Source organism: Prinia subflava, chromosome 19 (assembly GCF_021018805.1).
Source record: "Prinia subflava isolate CZ2003 ecotype Zambia chromosome 19, Cam_Psub_1.2, whole genome shotgun sequence".
Taxonomy (NCBI): Eukaryota; Metazoa; Chordata; class Aves; order Passeriformes; family Cisticolidae; genus Prinia; species Prinia subflava.
The window spans coordinates 7948320-7962689 of record NC_086265.1 but is presented as its reverse complement, the minus strand read 5'-3'; the positions used below and the strand labels follow the sequence as shown (position 1 = coordinate 7962689).

Sequence of the window (14370 nt, the reverse complement as noted above, 5' to 3'; positions counted from 1 at the left end):
CGCTGTGGCGGTGTCTGCTCCAGACTCCCCAGGGAGACTCGCCTGTGGCTGGGGGTGGGACAAGCAATTCAGTTCGTGCTCTGTGCTGGCTTCAGCCCGAAACTGACGGCACGGATATATAATCGTGCAGTCGGTGACTGTCACAGTAGCCGCTTGCATGCTTTCCCCCACCTTGGTTTGCTGGCAGTGTGCACTCAGTCTGACTTGTGAGCCACAGGGCAGCAAACTCTGAGCAGGAGGTCCCATGACTCTTGGTGCTGGGCTAGAGAAGGGCAGGGAGAACAGACAAGAGTTTCACAAAGGCCGGCTTCTAACATGCTGTCATTCAGTGCTGGATGTCAGCCAGTTCTCCAGGCTGCATGTAAAATCCTTTTTGTCCTGGCATTGAACTGCTTTTTCTTACTGCAGAAAAGCTATTCTGGATCTACCAGAATGAAATTGAAATTGCCAAGTACTCAGCTTGAAATGGAGAATGGAAGATACTGTTAGCCTGCATTTTTTACCTGTGGAAGAGGATGAAGTTCTGTCAAAGCAGAACAACGCCCTTCTTGGTCTGTAGTGTTATCTCAAAACATTCACCCACTTCTGATATGGCAGGAGAAACAACAAACTCATTTTTGGTGTAGGAGAATGACAGTTCAGAAAGTGCCGGGGTCACACTGGGATGGGACTCTTGCATGGATGGTGATTTCCACCTCCAAACCTGTGCCAGCATGGAGGTAAGTGCAGAAACTGCTGGTAAGCCAAACATTGGCTTCTTGGAAGAGCAGCTGGAGTGAGACGGGTTGGAAAAGGCTTTAAGGGTCGTTTCTGCAGGAATGGACTGACAGTCCTGCTGCTTAATTCATGTATAAAGAATGCATAAAGAAACCAAAGCCTCCAGGTGCCTCCTTTTTCAGCAGAATTCAATTCCTAAAACACAGCCAGCGTGCCCATGCCCCAAAGTCAAGGACATGACTTGTAGGCACAGCCAGAGACTGACTGTCCTCAGCAAAGGAAGAGCCATCAGTCTGGAGACATAGAACCTCACTCCAGCAGAGGAAATTGCACTCTTTTCACACCTGAAGTTTGAAACACCTGCATGGGGGCATGAACACCTGTGAGAGTAGTGGTTTTCCAGGTCTGTCTCCTAACAAGGAATTTGGAATCACTGAGGTGAGGTAGGTTGCAGTCCTGTTGTCTTTAGGCTCCCATCTATTGCTGTTCAGGTAGCAAACTGCTACTGTACTTTGTTTCCATTAGCCTGAGGGTACTTTGAGGGGCAGCTAAGTTTTGGATGACAATTTGTAAGTTTATTTTGATACTTTGAAGGAGAAAAATAAAACCAGAATGGGTTGTAGCAATATTATCCATGGGAGAATTTGGTTCCTAGGCTGTGTTCTCCCTATAGGCCCTAAAATGGACAGCATTGGGAGACCGGGAGTATGGAAGACTTCTGCTGCATCAAGAGGGGACATCAGCTCTTTGTCACTTTCTTACTCTTTCTTGCTCTTCCCTGTTCATGTAAACAAGCAATGACTACTGGAAATGATGATGAGACCAAGAGAGAGCCTCCTGCCTCTTTAGTGATATTTTCTCTTAGAAAAAAATTATATGAAATGAAATTCAAAACACATCTTGCCAAAATGCTGTAGACAACTTGCTAAATCTTCATTCAGGCAATTCCTGTGAGCTTTTCTGTCACTTGATACTTGTATGGCTCTGTTACAGAAAAGCTTTTGATGCTCTATGAAGGTTTCCAGTGCCCTTGGCATTTCAGAGAGGATATTTGTGCAACTGCTACTTGCTTCCCCTTCTGGGAGATGAACGTCACAGCCTGCCCACATTCCCCAAGAGGCTTCACTTAGTGATGAGTGCTGTACTGTAACAGCTGAAGTCAGCACAACTCTGAAGTAATGTCATGAATCATAAAATAAGTACCTCCTCTCTTTGCCACTGCAAACTCTGAGGTTTTCTGTCTCTTTCTAGAACTGCCAGTGCTCCCTGACTCTGCACAGGTGAGAGGCACGACATAAGAATCTTAGACAAAGCCTGGCTTCTCAGCCTTCTTAACCTTAGTATGCATTTAATGCTATTAACGGTAACATCCTTCTTAAATATTTAATGCACTTCCTGGAGGCTTTTCTTTTCTGATTTCATACCTGTTTATCCAGCTCTCCTTCCTGCCACTGGAAGCAAACCTTGCCCCTGTGCCACATGCCCTTAGAGAGCAGCAGTGCCCCCTCTGCAGCCTGCACCCGCAGCTGGCTGCCAGGACAGCCCTTGCAGCTGATCCCCAGAGCCCAGAGGGGAAAGGCCCTTACGAATTCAGCCTGGAGCTGAAAGGCAGGGCAGACTTCCTCTGGACAGCCTTTCCTCTGCAGTCAAGACAGGCACATTGGCCAGTATTTCTGGTGGAGCTGCATAAGCCAGGACATGGACTGAGAAGAGGCTGCGTCTTCCAGCTGAACTAAAACAACAGCTTAGCTTCAAAAGCCAGCAAGAGCTCTCACCATCCTCAAGTGCTTCTCTGCTTTCAAGCCTGAATTTCTTTCCCTGAGCTTTAAGTTAATCAGTACCAAATTTCAAGGTTTCCTGTATTTCATGAAAGTGTTTTCTAACAATTACTACTTCCAGTAAGGCATCTGTTTACATGTTGACATAAAAAATGTGTTTATTTTTTCTTGTTCCCTTGGCTGCAGTTAGTTAGTTCATTTGGGATTACAATGGTAGCACAGTAGGACTTTGTTTGTCTTTTCCTCACATGAAATTTTGTTGAAAGTGTGAACTGTAAAAGGCATTAATATGAGACAAAGTAAAATACATTTTTAAATGAAAGGATGTAAACATTTTCTTCTCTGCCCCAGCCTCAAAGATTTCATAAATCTTTGAAGTTCAGTGGCTTCTGTAGAAATACTTAAACTATAGTTTTTCATCCATTGAACAGCTTCCTCCATCAAAAAGAGCTGAAATCCCCAAATTCTGGGGTACATCTGCTAAGAGTGAAAGGCTTCCCTGGTTCCCATGTGACACAGCCAGGCCGTACCTGTCACCTTCCCTCCCCTATGTCAGAAATACCTGAATTTACACCTGCACAAAATAATGCCAGTACCTGGCAAGGTGTGTGGCCCTAGCAAGGTGGCTGAAAGGCAAAATTTGCCATTGTGACCTTATTAGCTTGACACTCAGCATTAAATTATGGAAGACTGCTAAAAGCACCAAACTCAAATCCCTCCTGATGCCCCAACCAGCCTCTGGTCCTTGGTGACACTGTGGCTCATTGATGGTGAATTTTAAGCCACTCTCTCTTTTTCAGAGGGTTATTTTCTCTCTGTTGCATTTCCTTCAGAGTCTAATGTGTGGTAAAAATTAATGTTTGAATATGAACTAAGCTACAGCATTCTGTGACTTCTAACTGATGTAAAGCCCACACATTCCTGCCTCTTTGCCTGATGTTGAGGTCTATTAAATATACAAAGACACCTGATCAAAAAAGAGTTAAGATGGGGAATATTTCTCCTAGACAATTAAATGATGGGTCCAAAATAGGCACTGTTTAAATGTGCACATTAATAGCTAAACCTAGACTATCTGATTCCATTAACTGTTTGATTACATCAGGAACTCAGTTTGACCTCTCTGGAAGTTATTATACTATCTGGAGCTCATTTCTTGGCATTTATAATAAAAGTTCCTAGAGGAAATTATCTCTATTGAGGTCAGAAAAGAGCAGGTTATATAAAAGATGCAGAGATATTCAGTGGAATTTTCAGAATTACATTAATATTTACCTACCACTGAAACAGATGTCTAGAGATTTTTCAAATCCCATGAAGAACTAAGTTATTTTAAAAGCTGCCTGAATTATGCAACATATATTGAATTCTTTTTCTAAAATAAAGATAATCATCAAAACAACAATTCAAATCCATGCCTACAAATTCTAAATAACTTCCTCAGCTTCAACTTACACTGTCTAAATGAAAGCAGAGTTAAGCCTGAACCTGATTTTTACAAATGTTGATCAAGGGTCATTAAAACAAAGATAGCAGAGGCAGGTCCTTGTGTTAAGGAAAATAAAAAGGAATTAATGCAAACATCAGTAATATCACTACACATGGAAGTTAATCTGCCAGATCACTTACAGTGATTGTTGTCGCCTCCCAGCACCACTGAAAACATGTGAAAAATCTCAGTTGATTGAATGGAAATGCAGATTAATTCCTTTTGGGTTCTGAGGGGACATCCCCTGCTCTTGAAGGACAAGCATCAGGCAGGAGAGTGGCTGAGAGATGGTGACAGTGATCCACACAGATTGCCAGGACTCTGCAGAACTTCCCACGAAATCCTCTCTACCCCTGAGACTAGAAATAGAAGACAGCAATTAAAAAACATCAAATCTTCTCCTCCAGATGAAAAAATCTTCAATTTAAATATGTAAATATGCATATGTCAATACTTTTTTGTCAAATGTCTTCTGCTTATTTACTTACTCTGTTTATTCTTCCATTATATTTATATCTACTGCAAAAATCTAAGCAAATTATTTTGGTTATGTAGTCCTTAAAAAACTTAGGCTGAGTGATAAGAAACTGGAATTCTATAAATGTTGGCAAGCCCCTTTTTGTCCCTTGGATTTCTCCCCGGGTGACAGCATGCTAGCATTATTACTCCTGTTCACTGTTTGTAGGGGGCTCAGGGGTCACAGCTGGGACAGCCCTGTTGGAAGGCGTGCCAGTGCAGACAAATGTTTCATCTGAAGTGAGGTTTATAACCAGCTGTGCCTCAGTGTGGAGTGAAAGAAGGAGACAGGAAAAAAGCACAGAATCTTCGCAAGCCTGATTGTCTACAGTTATTCTGCTGAGTTCAGTATAGTTCATCTTTATTGACATCAGAGAAGGGACCAGATGCAGAGAAAAAGGCAGTGGAAGAGCTCATGCAGGCTTGTTTCTGTATCAGGTACTAAAGGCTTTAGAACTGTCCCTGTCTGTTTTGCCTGAGGTTTATGCTGGTCTGAGAAAGAACCCAGGTGTTGCTGCAGTGTTCTCCATAAATCAAGGGCTGTGTCTATTAAAAGATGCACCAATGCTTTTTGGGCTGTAGATCACACCCAGGAGTTGCCAGCTCTGCTACTTTAGTTGTCAGTAATTGCTCCAGTCATGTAAAGCAAACAGAAAGTTTAAAGCATCTTAAACAAAGGCCAACATAAAAACTGTGTGTTTTTCTATAACCTGTTGCTTTGGGTAAGCATACACCCTCTGAAATTTTCCTTTGCCACAGATTTTTCATTCCTGCGTGTTAAAAGCATTTGGCACTGCTCAACCATTTTTTCAGGGAGGGCCGGGTTATACCTACAGCTGCACCTGAGTGGAAATGGCAGGAGTTTCCAAAACGCTTGAAAATCAATTGTGCAAACGGGGGGTGAGGGAGAAGGGAGGGGATATTTAGTGATTGAAGGCTTTGTAGTTACATTTTACATTCTCCTCTTTTACAGCACCGTTGAATTATTTTGTTTCTGTGGATAAACAAGAATCACAAAGAGATTCCTATCAAAAAACGCTGATGTTCCCATGACCGAGGTGAAGCCACATAATTTCTGAGGCAATTTTACCTGGAGCTTACAGCAATCTACCAGAAACAATAGAGGGCCCTGTCGCAACGAGGTAGTTGTTAATTGCCGCGGGTGTTTGGCGTTGATGGGCTCTTTGTTGGCAACCGTTCTAACCCAATTATGTTTCTAAAGTGGGACTGAAAAGCATTGTAGGGAGCACCATGTAAACGGCACTAAGTGCACCGAGACTGAGCGACCTCCCAGAAAGATCGACAGGTGCCAGCTAAAGCCCCATATGATTGATTTTCCATGGCTAAAATGGCAACCACAGACATCTGGTTTTGCCCCAGTTATAACAACAGAAGCAAATGTGAGCTGTTGTCTTAGAACAGCAAGGCTGCTTAGAATGACATAAAAATATGGCATTTGACTATCAGTGAGGGATATTTTGCTTTTCTGTGAGTAAAGCTTTATACCTCCAGCATTAGGAAATGAGTTTTTAGTCCTGAGAAAAGCACACTCTGTGTATGTGTATGTGTGTGTAGACACGTGTATGTGACTGAGTTTAGTACTTGGGCTTGTTTTAATGCTGGCCTGGCATTTAAGTCAGAGAGTTTTCTTAAATGTAGGTATAGCTAAGAAAAACAAGCCAAAGCCAGCACAAAAACCCTGAACCATTCAATTGAGTGGTGCCACGTGGGCAGGAAAAATCCTTGCATCTTCAGGACTGGTGGAAGAGAGAGTCAGCTGAGCATCTTATGATGTTTGCACTACCCAGCAACACTAACGTGCTTTCTAAATCATCCTGTAATATCAAGTGCAGTGTTTCAGTTCTCTGCTGTTGCAAAGACAAAATACCATTAGTACAAAGATTTAAGTCTCAAGACTGGAGCCTTTCTACCTGTTTCCTTGCCACTAAGAAGATCAAAATCTTTTTGCTCTTTCTAATCACCTTGAATTCCTCAGTTTTAAGTGGGACTCACACAAGGCTGTGATGTGGTACATGGGTCAATCCAAGGAGCAGTTTCAGAGGCAAAAGAACTATGCAGGAGTTCAAGTGTCCTTTGTCAGTGGCTGCCTCTTACTGAGGTGGGTTTTTTTGTGGTTGGTTTGTTTGTTTGTTTTTTGGAGGGGGAGGGTATTTCTTCAGTTTGCAATATGTAATAAAGGACAGTATGTATGTTAATTTATGCAGGGTTTTTTTTCTACAGAGTAGAGCTTAATAATTTCTTTGTTATAAGAACTTTGCAAGACACTGAAGCACAGCAGGTGAATTTTGGGATCCAAAAGCAAAGATGTTATGTTATTGCTACAGTTTAATATTACAGCAACTATTGTTAGTTCTTCTTTGTGTAGTGTTTATGCCCTGTAATTAGAAGCTCTAATATAATCCAGAAATTACTGGAGCTGTGATGTATCATCCAAGTCACTTCACAAACATGAATTCCCTTTGTTTTTCAACACTGTGTTACTTTTCTCTGTAAATCCCCCAAATGGGTAGATATTTACTCCGTTCTAAGAGCCAGAACTGCAGGGAGGAGCAGACCTAAATGTGCCGCCTGCCAGCTCTGGGCTAGAAGCGGCCTGAACGGAACAGCAGGGGCTGATTGACCTGGCAGTGCCAAGTGCGGCTCCCCGAGGCTGGATCTGAACACTGCCCGTACCTGGGCTCTGACTCAGAGCCGGCTTGTCTCTGGCACTGCTCTCGCTGTGAGGACATTAGTCCTTCCCTGGCTCAGACGATAACCCAGCAGTCCTAGGCACAGCACGTTTCCCGCCCTTTAACAAACCCTCAGCCTGACCTGGCCCTAATTTCTCATATAGTCCAGACAGTTGACGAGAGGGCAGCAGTGACAGACCTGGCCTCTCCTCCTACGTTCTCAGCAAGGGCAAACTGCAGAGTCGTGTCAGCGCTTCCCCGGGGGTGCCCAGCCGCCGGAGGTGACACCGCTCCGGGCCCGGGGGCGAATTCCCCCGGGGGCGGCGGCAGCGCAACCCCGACCCGACCCCGTGAGGGAGCGGCGCCCGCAGTTCTCCTTCGCGTCCTCCCCTGAGGGCCGCCACGCCGCGGGCTCTGATTGGCCACTTCCCTCTTGCCGGTTCGTCGCCGCCCAATGAGAGTGCTCGGCGGGGCGGGCGGCGGGTGGGGATTGGCTGAGCGCGGCGGTGGGCGGGGCGGTCGGTGGGCCCGCGCGGGGAGCGGAAGCGGCGCTCTGAGGGCGGCTGTGGCGGCCGGGCTGAGGGGGCGGTGGGGCCGGCCGGGTGCGGCGCGATGCGGGGCGGCCGCCGCCTCTTCCCGCTGCTGCTCCTGGCGCTGCTGCCCGGGCTGTGCCACGGCAGGGAGCCCGCGCCGGGCGCCGTGACTTGCGGCTCGGTGCTGAAGCTGCTCAACACCCGCCACAGCGTGCGGCTCCACTCGCACGAGGTCAAGTACGGCTCCGGTGAGCAGGGCCCGGCCGGGAGCTGGGAAATGGCGGGGTACGGGCTGTGAGGGCTGCGAGGAAGCGGGAGGGACAGGCGGTGCCTGGCAGGGGAATGGCGGGGGTGGGCAGGCAGTGAGGGTGGTGGGGAAGGTGGAAGAAGTTTGGAGCTTCCCGAGGTTCGTGTCCTTGGTGCAGAGGGAAGCGGCAGGCCAGGGATGGGGTGTAGGGGTGGGCTGGAGACACGGCAGGGACAGGGAGATGCTGAGGCCTGTGGGACAGGAAGACGTGTCAGCTGCTCTGTGGGCCCTGGAGTGGGGATGTGACAGGGTGCTTTGCCCTCGTCCCTGAGGAAAGCTTAGTGTCAAGGGCCTCAGCAGGACCTTCCCAGTGTCTGTTCTGGCACCAGGGTGCTGGTCTATTCGGGAACACAAAGATCTTGACAGTATTTTTAATGAAGGTGGGGTGGTGTGAATAGTACCTGTCATGGATCAGATTTTTTTCTTGTTCGTGTTTTTCTTTTCGTGTTCACCGTGAACTTTGACAGTTTGCATCTGCTAACACACGCTGTGTTTCACTGCCTCCATCTGGAAGATTATTTGGTATCTGCATTCCTTTTGCAGGCAGCAAATGGACTGTGAGGATTAAGCCTCTCGTGAACATGAAGGCATGACAACACTAAAGCAAATTTCTGTAGTTTTCTCATGTCTTTTTGAACTGGGGAAGCAGGATAAGTCTTGTGTCGTTTAATTCTTTTCAAACAGGAAGCGGGCAGCAGTCGGTGACAGGAGTTGAAGCTTCAGATGATGCCAACAGCTACTGGCGGATCCGTGGGAAGAGCGACAGCAGTTGCCAGCGTGGGACTCCAGTGAAATGTGGGCAAGCCATACGGCTTACCCATGTCAACACTGGGAAGAATTTGCACACTCATCACTTCCCATCACCACTCTCCAATAACCAAGTGAGTTGGTTTAAATCTTGAGCTTTCGTATAAGTACTGCATGCTATTGACAATAGTCTCTCCAGTTACTTGGGTTTTTGGAGAATCAGGCTTGAGTACCAGCTGCCAGAAGCAGTATGTCTGTGCATATCCAGATTCAAGTATCGGCTTTTCTGCATCTTGAAATGATGTATTTCAGTTCTCAACAGAGGTAAGGTTTAGTATGTGCCAGTACTGGTATTTCACAGTACTTTAAACAAATCTGGTTGGTTTTTTTTTCTGCACCGTTGCTACTGAGAAGACTGTCCTGAAATGCTTGATGTTTTTAAGATGCAGGAGATTGAGTATCTCCCTCAACATTGTGAAGATTGCTGTAGATCCAGGCACTAATCATGTGTTATAACATCAGGCATTCCTGTGTCCATGTTCCTTGGTGATCCAATCTGTTACTCTCAGTTGTCTTCTTACTATCCCTATTTCATTTTACTTTTCTCATTTATCTATCATCCTTCCACAGGAAAACTGAATCTGCTCTTGCAATCATATTTCTAATTTTGTACATATCTAGAAGAGTGTAATTTCTAACCATAATTCTGCCCCAGTCTTGTTCTTGAACAACTGCATCTCCAGGATTGAAAATCTCTCTTAAATAATGCAGGTTTTGGAAGATTTTTGTTGTTAGTCATGTCATCTTCCATCAGGCTGTGTAGATACGTTGTCACATTCAAACTTGGAAGTACTGACTCTTTGTGGAAAAGTTTTTCTTTCACCATGAATAAAGTGGCTGAAACAATAAGGTCCAGCTCTGTGTAGGGTGTTTAGATAACCTGATTATTAAAAGAAGTGATGGAAAAATAACATTTCAAAAGAATTGTTTAAGGGAAAGATTGACTCTAAAACCTTCCCCTGGGTTTCATTTTTCAGTGTAGACACCTCATATATTGTCTTTAAGGTGAGAATGTTCAACTGCCATAGCGGGGTTTTGTTTTGTTTGGGGTTTTTTAAGCACTTTTTGCTCAGATTGGAATTTTGCTCAGGTTGGAATTTGTTGGCACTTTGTGTTTAGATCGTAGTGGTAGAACCTCACTGCTTCTGGCTTGGGTAACTGTTGACAAAGCAAAACAACAGCACTTCTTTCCCATCCTTGTCTTTGAACTCTGCCAAGTCCGTGGTTGATATTTGTGTGTCCCGGAGGTGTTTGCTTACACTTTCACTTCAGGAGGCTTGTGTCTCTCACAGGAAGTGAGTGCCTTTGGGGATGATGGTGAAGGAGATGACCTGGATTTCTGGATTGTGCAGTGCAGTGGCACTTACTGGGAGCGGGAGGATGCCGTGCGCTTCAGGCACGTGGGGACCGAGGTGTTCCTGTCCATCACGGGCGAGCAGTACGGCCACCCCATTAGAGGCCAGAGGGAAGTCCATGGCATGCCCGCTGCCAACCACCACAACTATTGGAAGGCCATGGAGGGAGTCTTCATCAAACCCAGTCTGGACCCTGCAAAACACGATGAGCTCTGAATTGACACGGGATCCAAAATGCTTCATTTGACTCCAGTGTTCGGAGCTGCTAACCCTTGGTCTCTTCTAAGTCCTGCCTTGCCTGAGTGACTGACTTTCTGTATTACTGGAGGGCATTAGTTCATTCTAGGAATGCAGCACTTCTGTGGGGAATGGCTTCTGCCAGGTTCAGCCACTGACATTTATTTGGTGAAATCCCTGCTGAATTTCAAAGCTTTATAGGTGAAACTAGTTCATACATCTGTTAGGTTTTGTTGTCATTTGTTTGCTTGTTACTTTTTGTCGAATTTGAAGGAAGTGAAAAAATGAAAGTAGTACTTTTCTCTAGTCTCAAGTACAATAAAACTTTGTATTTTGTAATCTTTTTCCAACTATAATTAAATATTTGGAAACTGATTTCTATGTGCTAGTGAAAGAATGTTATTGATGAAGAGATGGATTTGGTCTAGAAATGGAAAAGTGGTTCTGAAATATGGTGATTTTTGAATGACTTGCAGTCCGCTATTCAGTCTTTGAGTTAAAAAAAGTATCCATCTGAAAACTGCATCGAATGTCTTATGAGAGTTTCATTCTGTATTATATTGGGAGACTTGAAAATATTGTGTATGTTGGAGTAAGAGGACAAAATTTTAATATTTTCACTTAATCCAAGAAATTCAGATGTTGTAGTAGTGATGGTGCTGTCCATTGGTAAGGCTGCTCTGCTCTATGAACAGGTGCTGCTTGCTTAATTAATATTACAATTTTACAAAGTTTCTTATGGTGCAAAGGAACGGTTGAATTTGGCTTACTTCTGTATCACTCTACAAGATCAGTATGACAATCCAGGTGAATAAATAGTGAGGTATACACCTATGTGGGGGTTTTGTGTGTGAATCCAGAAGACAAAAGAAATGGCTTGGTCATGGATTTCTTGGTATGCACTGGGTTGCCAGCAAGGGATCTTTACTGAGCAAGTTAAGAATTCCTGTGTTCCACTGTGAAAAGAGAAATTAATTCTTCAGTGCACTTTTTGCACAGTATTACTGTGCAAAAATTTTTGATTAAAATTCAAAATACCGTATTTTTGTGATTTTGTTTCAAATTGAAAAGCTCACCAAATGAGTGAGAAAAGTAATAACATTCAGTTGTTGTTGTTTGCATGTGTAAATGCTTTACTGCTCGTTAGTCAGTCAGTTAAAGAAGCAGGGTTGGAGCTGCAGTGTTGGTGTTGTGTAGAGAGGGTGCAGCAGGCAGCTGAGCTCAGCTTTACAAATCCAGTGGCTGCACTGTGTGCCTCATGCAGCTCCTCAGGCTGGCTCCAGGTTTTATTTAAGGGTGTCCTGCTAGGGAAGATCTGTCCAAACCCTATGGAACAAGGATCATCTGTAACAGCATCTCTGGGTATCTCACTGTTTTTCTCCAAACAAAAAGGTAAGAATGTTTTTCTACTCATTTTAGTTGCATGTATGTATTTAAGGACTGCAGGCATTTTGAAGCTTAAATAGACCGGTTTTTGCTGTTTTGTATTAGAAATAAACTTTCACTTAATTAGTATTTCAGGTTCACTGATACTCCAGACTAATTGGTATTGAGGTTATAGCTATAAAAGGAGAACTATTTAAAAACAAAACAAACCTGCATAAACAAGCTTTTCATTTAAGGAGAGCTTTTCTTTTGAAGGTGGTATATACATAAACACAAAAAATGTGATAGCATTTGACAGGAAGAAGAAATAGTCTTGGCAATGAGTTCTCTGTCACTAAGAGCTAAAATGCTTTGTGCCTACACCATATGGGCTTAGTGTTTGTGCACTTGGGGAATACTAAATTGGCTGAGAAGGGTTAGAGCTGTGGGGCTTCTCTCAGTCTGTGTGCCAGGTATTATCCCCACCCAATGATTGTCTGTGCCTGGATGCTTCTGTCCCTAGCAAAGGTGGTTTTCAATCCTATTTATTATGCTTCAGTGGGATCTCACTGGACCTTTGGCTTTCTGTTCTGGATTTGAACCAAATTGGTTTGGTGAGGCTGTGAAAAAGCTTATTTTTAGTCCTTATTGATTACTTTCTAGCATGTTCTGTTTTGAAGAATATTTGTACTTTTTGTTCCTAAAGAAGCAAGCTGCCACACACAAATATACCCATGAATGCTTTTTTTAAAGACATGTTCAACAATATTCCTGTGAGCTGAGTTTCCTCCACTTTTGGTTCTGACCAAAGTGCAAAAGTCACTTAGCCCTCATATTTCATTTGGGTGTGTGTCACAGTAGTTGGGGGGGCGTTTGTTGGGTTGGGGTTTTTCCCCCAATTTTTATCACTGTAAGTGTTGTTCTGAAGGGCTCTCAAGTAAGGCTGGTTGAAGGCCATCTTCTTTTGGAAAGGTCTAATACAATACTTCAAGGACTACTGGTACTCCTACCATGCTCAATTCTGGCTAAAAAAGTTATGTTAATGTAGGAAGTGCAAAAATTGTAGCTGTGAAAAATGGTGGCTTGTGCTCCTGTGCAAGTACTGAGATTTCAGAGTGTGATTTAGGTGTTTTTGTTTACTTTGGCTGCTCATAATTCAGCTTTTTCATCCTGCCCGCATGGGTGAGGATTAGAGACTTGGAGAATGTTTTTGTATTGCAGTGTGGTGGTGTTTGTTCTCTGTATGATTTTATCATCTGCCTAAAGCTGTTGGGGCTCCAGGGTAAAACATGAAATACTGAGAGATGTAGATATAAAAGTTATGAAGGCTGTTTTGTTTCTTTATTTTCCTTTATTTTAAGGTGATAAATTTTATACCGTCTATCAAAATTCTCTGTATGCTTCAAGATTAAATGAAACCTGTTTATTTTGACTTCTGATGCTAGCAGGAAATAATTCTTTCAAATAACTGACAGGTTTCTTGCTTTTCTACTATAAGAATTCTCTGCAAAGGTGCACCAATGTTGCTTTGTACTCTTCTTTTAAGAAACCAGAAAGGGTTTGGGGAAAGAATTGGAGAGATCTGTATTTATAATTGTTCTCAGCAGGAATAGTTGCTAAAGACTAGTCAGTCTTCAAAGCAATCTGTCAAACAGTGCATTTTACACATATGTATATATCTAGTTCAATACAAAATGACAAGGAGTTCCTTAGATGTGTTAATTTTGGAGGCAAGTGTGTGCCTACAGATATTTTTACTCTATTTCTGGAGGCTCTTTAAAGCTCTGTACAACTGCTCAGCACATGAACACTCGCCACATGTTTTGACTTTTTGGTCAGGATGAATGAGACCTGGGTTTAGTTCTTCCAATGTGCTGGACGGGAAGTGCTGCTCATTGATTCTTCATTCTGAATGTTGAGGCTAAATATAAACCAGTGTTTGTATTTAAATGGTATAACCATAATTTAATTTATTGTGTTTAGGAATACTAATTGGGTATATCTGTTCTTATTAGGTTAAATTAGCATATCTTTTTAAAGAGAAAAAAAATACAGTCAAAACAAGCCTGTAACAATGACTTACTCAGCGGTATTTTTAAGCCTGTTGGTTTTGCTGGATCTTCTCTGTCTTCTGCCTGCCTTCCCCAGCACTGAAGCAGTGACTGGCTCTGTAGATGCAGCACATTTCACACCTGGCCTAGACCGAGGCTGAACTGCAGCAGTGTCTCCTTCCAGCAGCAGTGTCCTGCTGGGGTCTGACTCCCTGCTTGGCATCCTTGCTGCCTCTGGTAAATTCCCTGCTGGCAGCTGAGAGCTGCCTGAGAGCCTGTCACAGATTTCTGTGTGTAGGGTGGCTGATGCTAATGCCCCGCTTTCCTAGTTTTGAGTTTGCACCTGTGCCCTTCTGGGTTTGCAATTTTCTCTTCAAAAACATCTCATGTAATCCAGTCCTGGGCTGCCAATCAATTATCTTTGATAATTAATTGCTTCATAACATGGCTGTTTCATCAGCTGCCTTTCAGGAACCCATGTTTTGGGGTTACAAGACAGCACTTGTGGTTGTGTCATTAAGGTTT

At 43.7% G+C, this 14370-nt stretch overlaps 1 protein-coding gene across 1 annotated transcript; it reads left to right on the top strand.

The window, feature by feature from the left end:
• The first annotated feature begins 7701 nt into the window (after positions 1 to 7701).
• Positions 7702 to 10804, top strand: SDF2L1 (stromal cell derived factor 2 like 1). Its single transcript, XM_063415953.1, has 3 exons — positions 7702 to 7971; positions 8715 to 8911; positions 10130 to 10804. Exons 1-3 carry the CDS (start codon positions 7803 to 7805, stop codon positions 10406 to 10408), a joined length of 645 nt encoding a protein of 214 aa, XP_063272023.1. The 5' UTR covers positions 7702 to 7802; the 3' UTR covers positions 10409 to 10804.
• The last annotated feature ends 3566 nt before the right edge of the window (positions 10805 to 14370 follow it).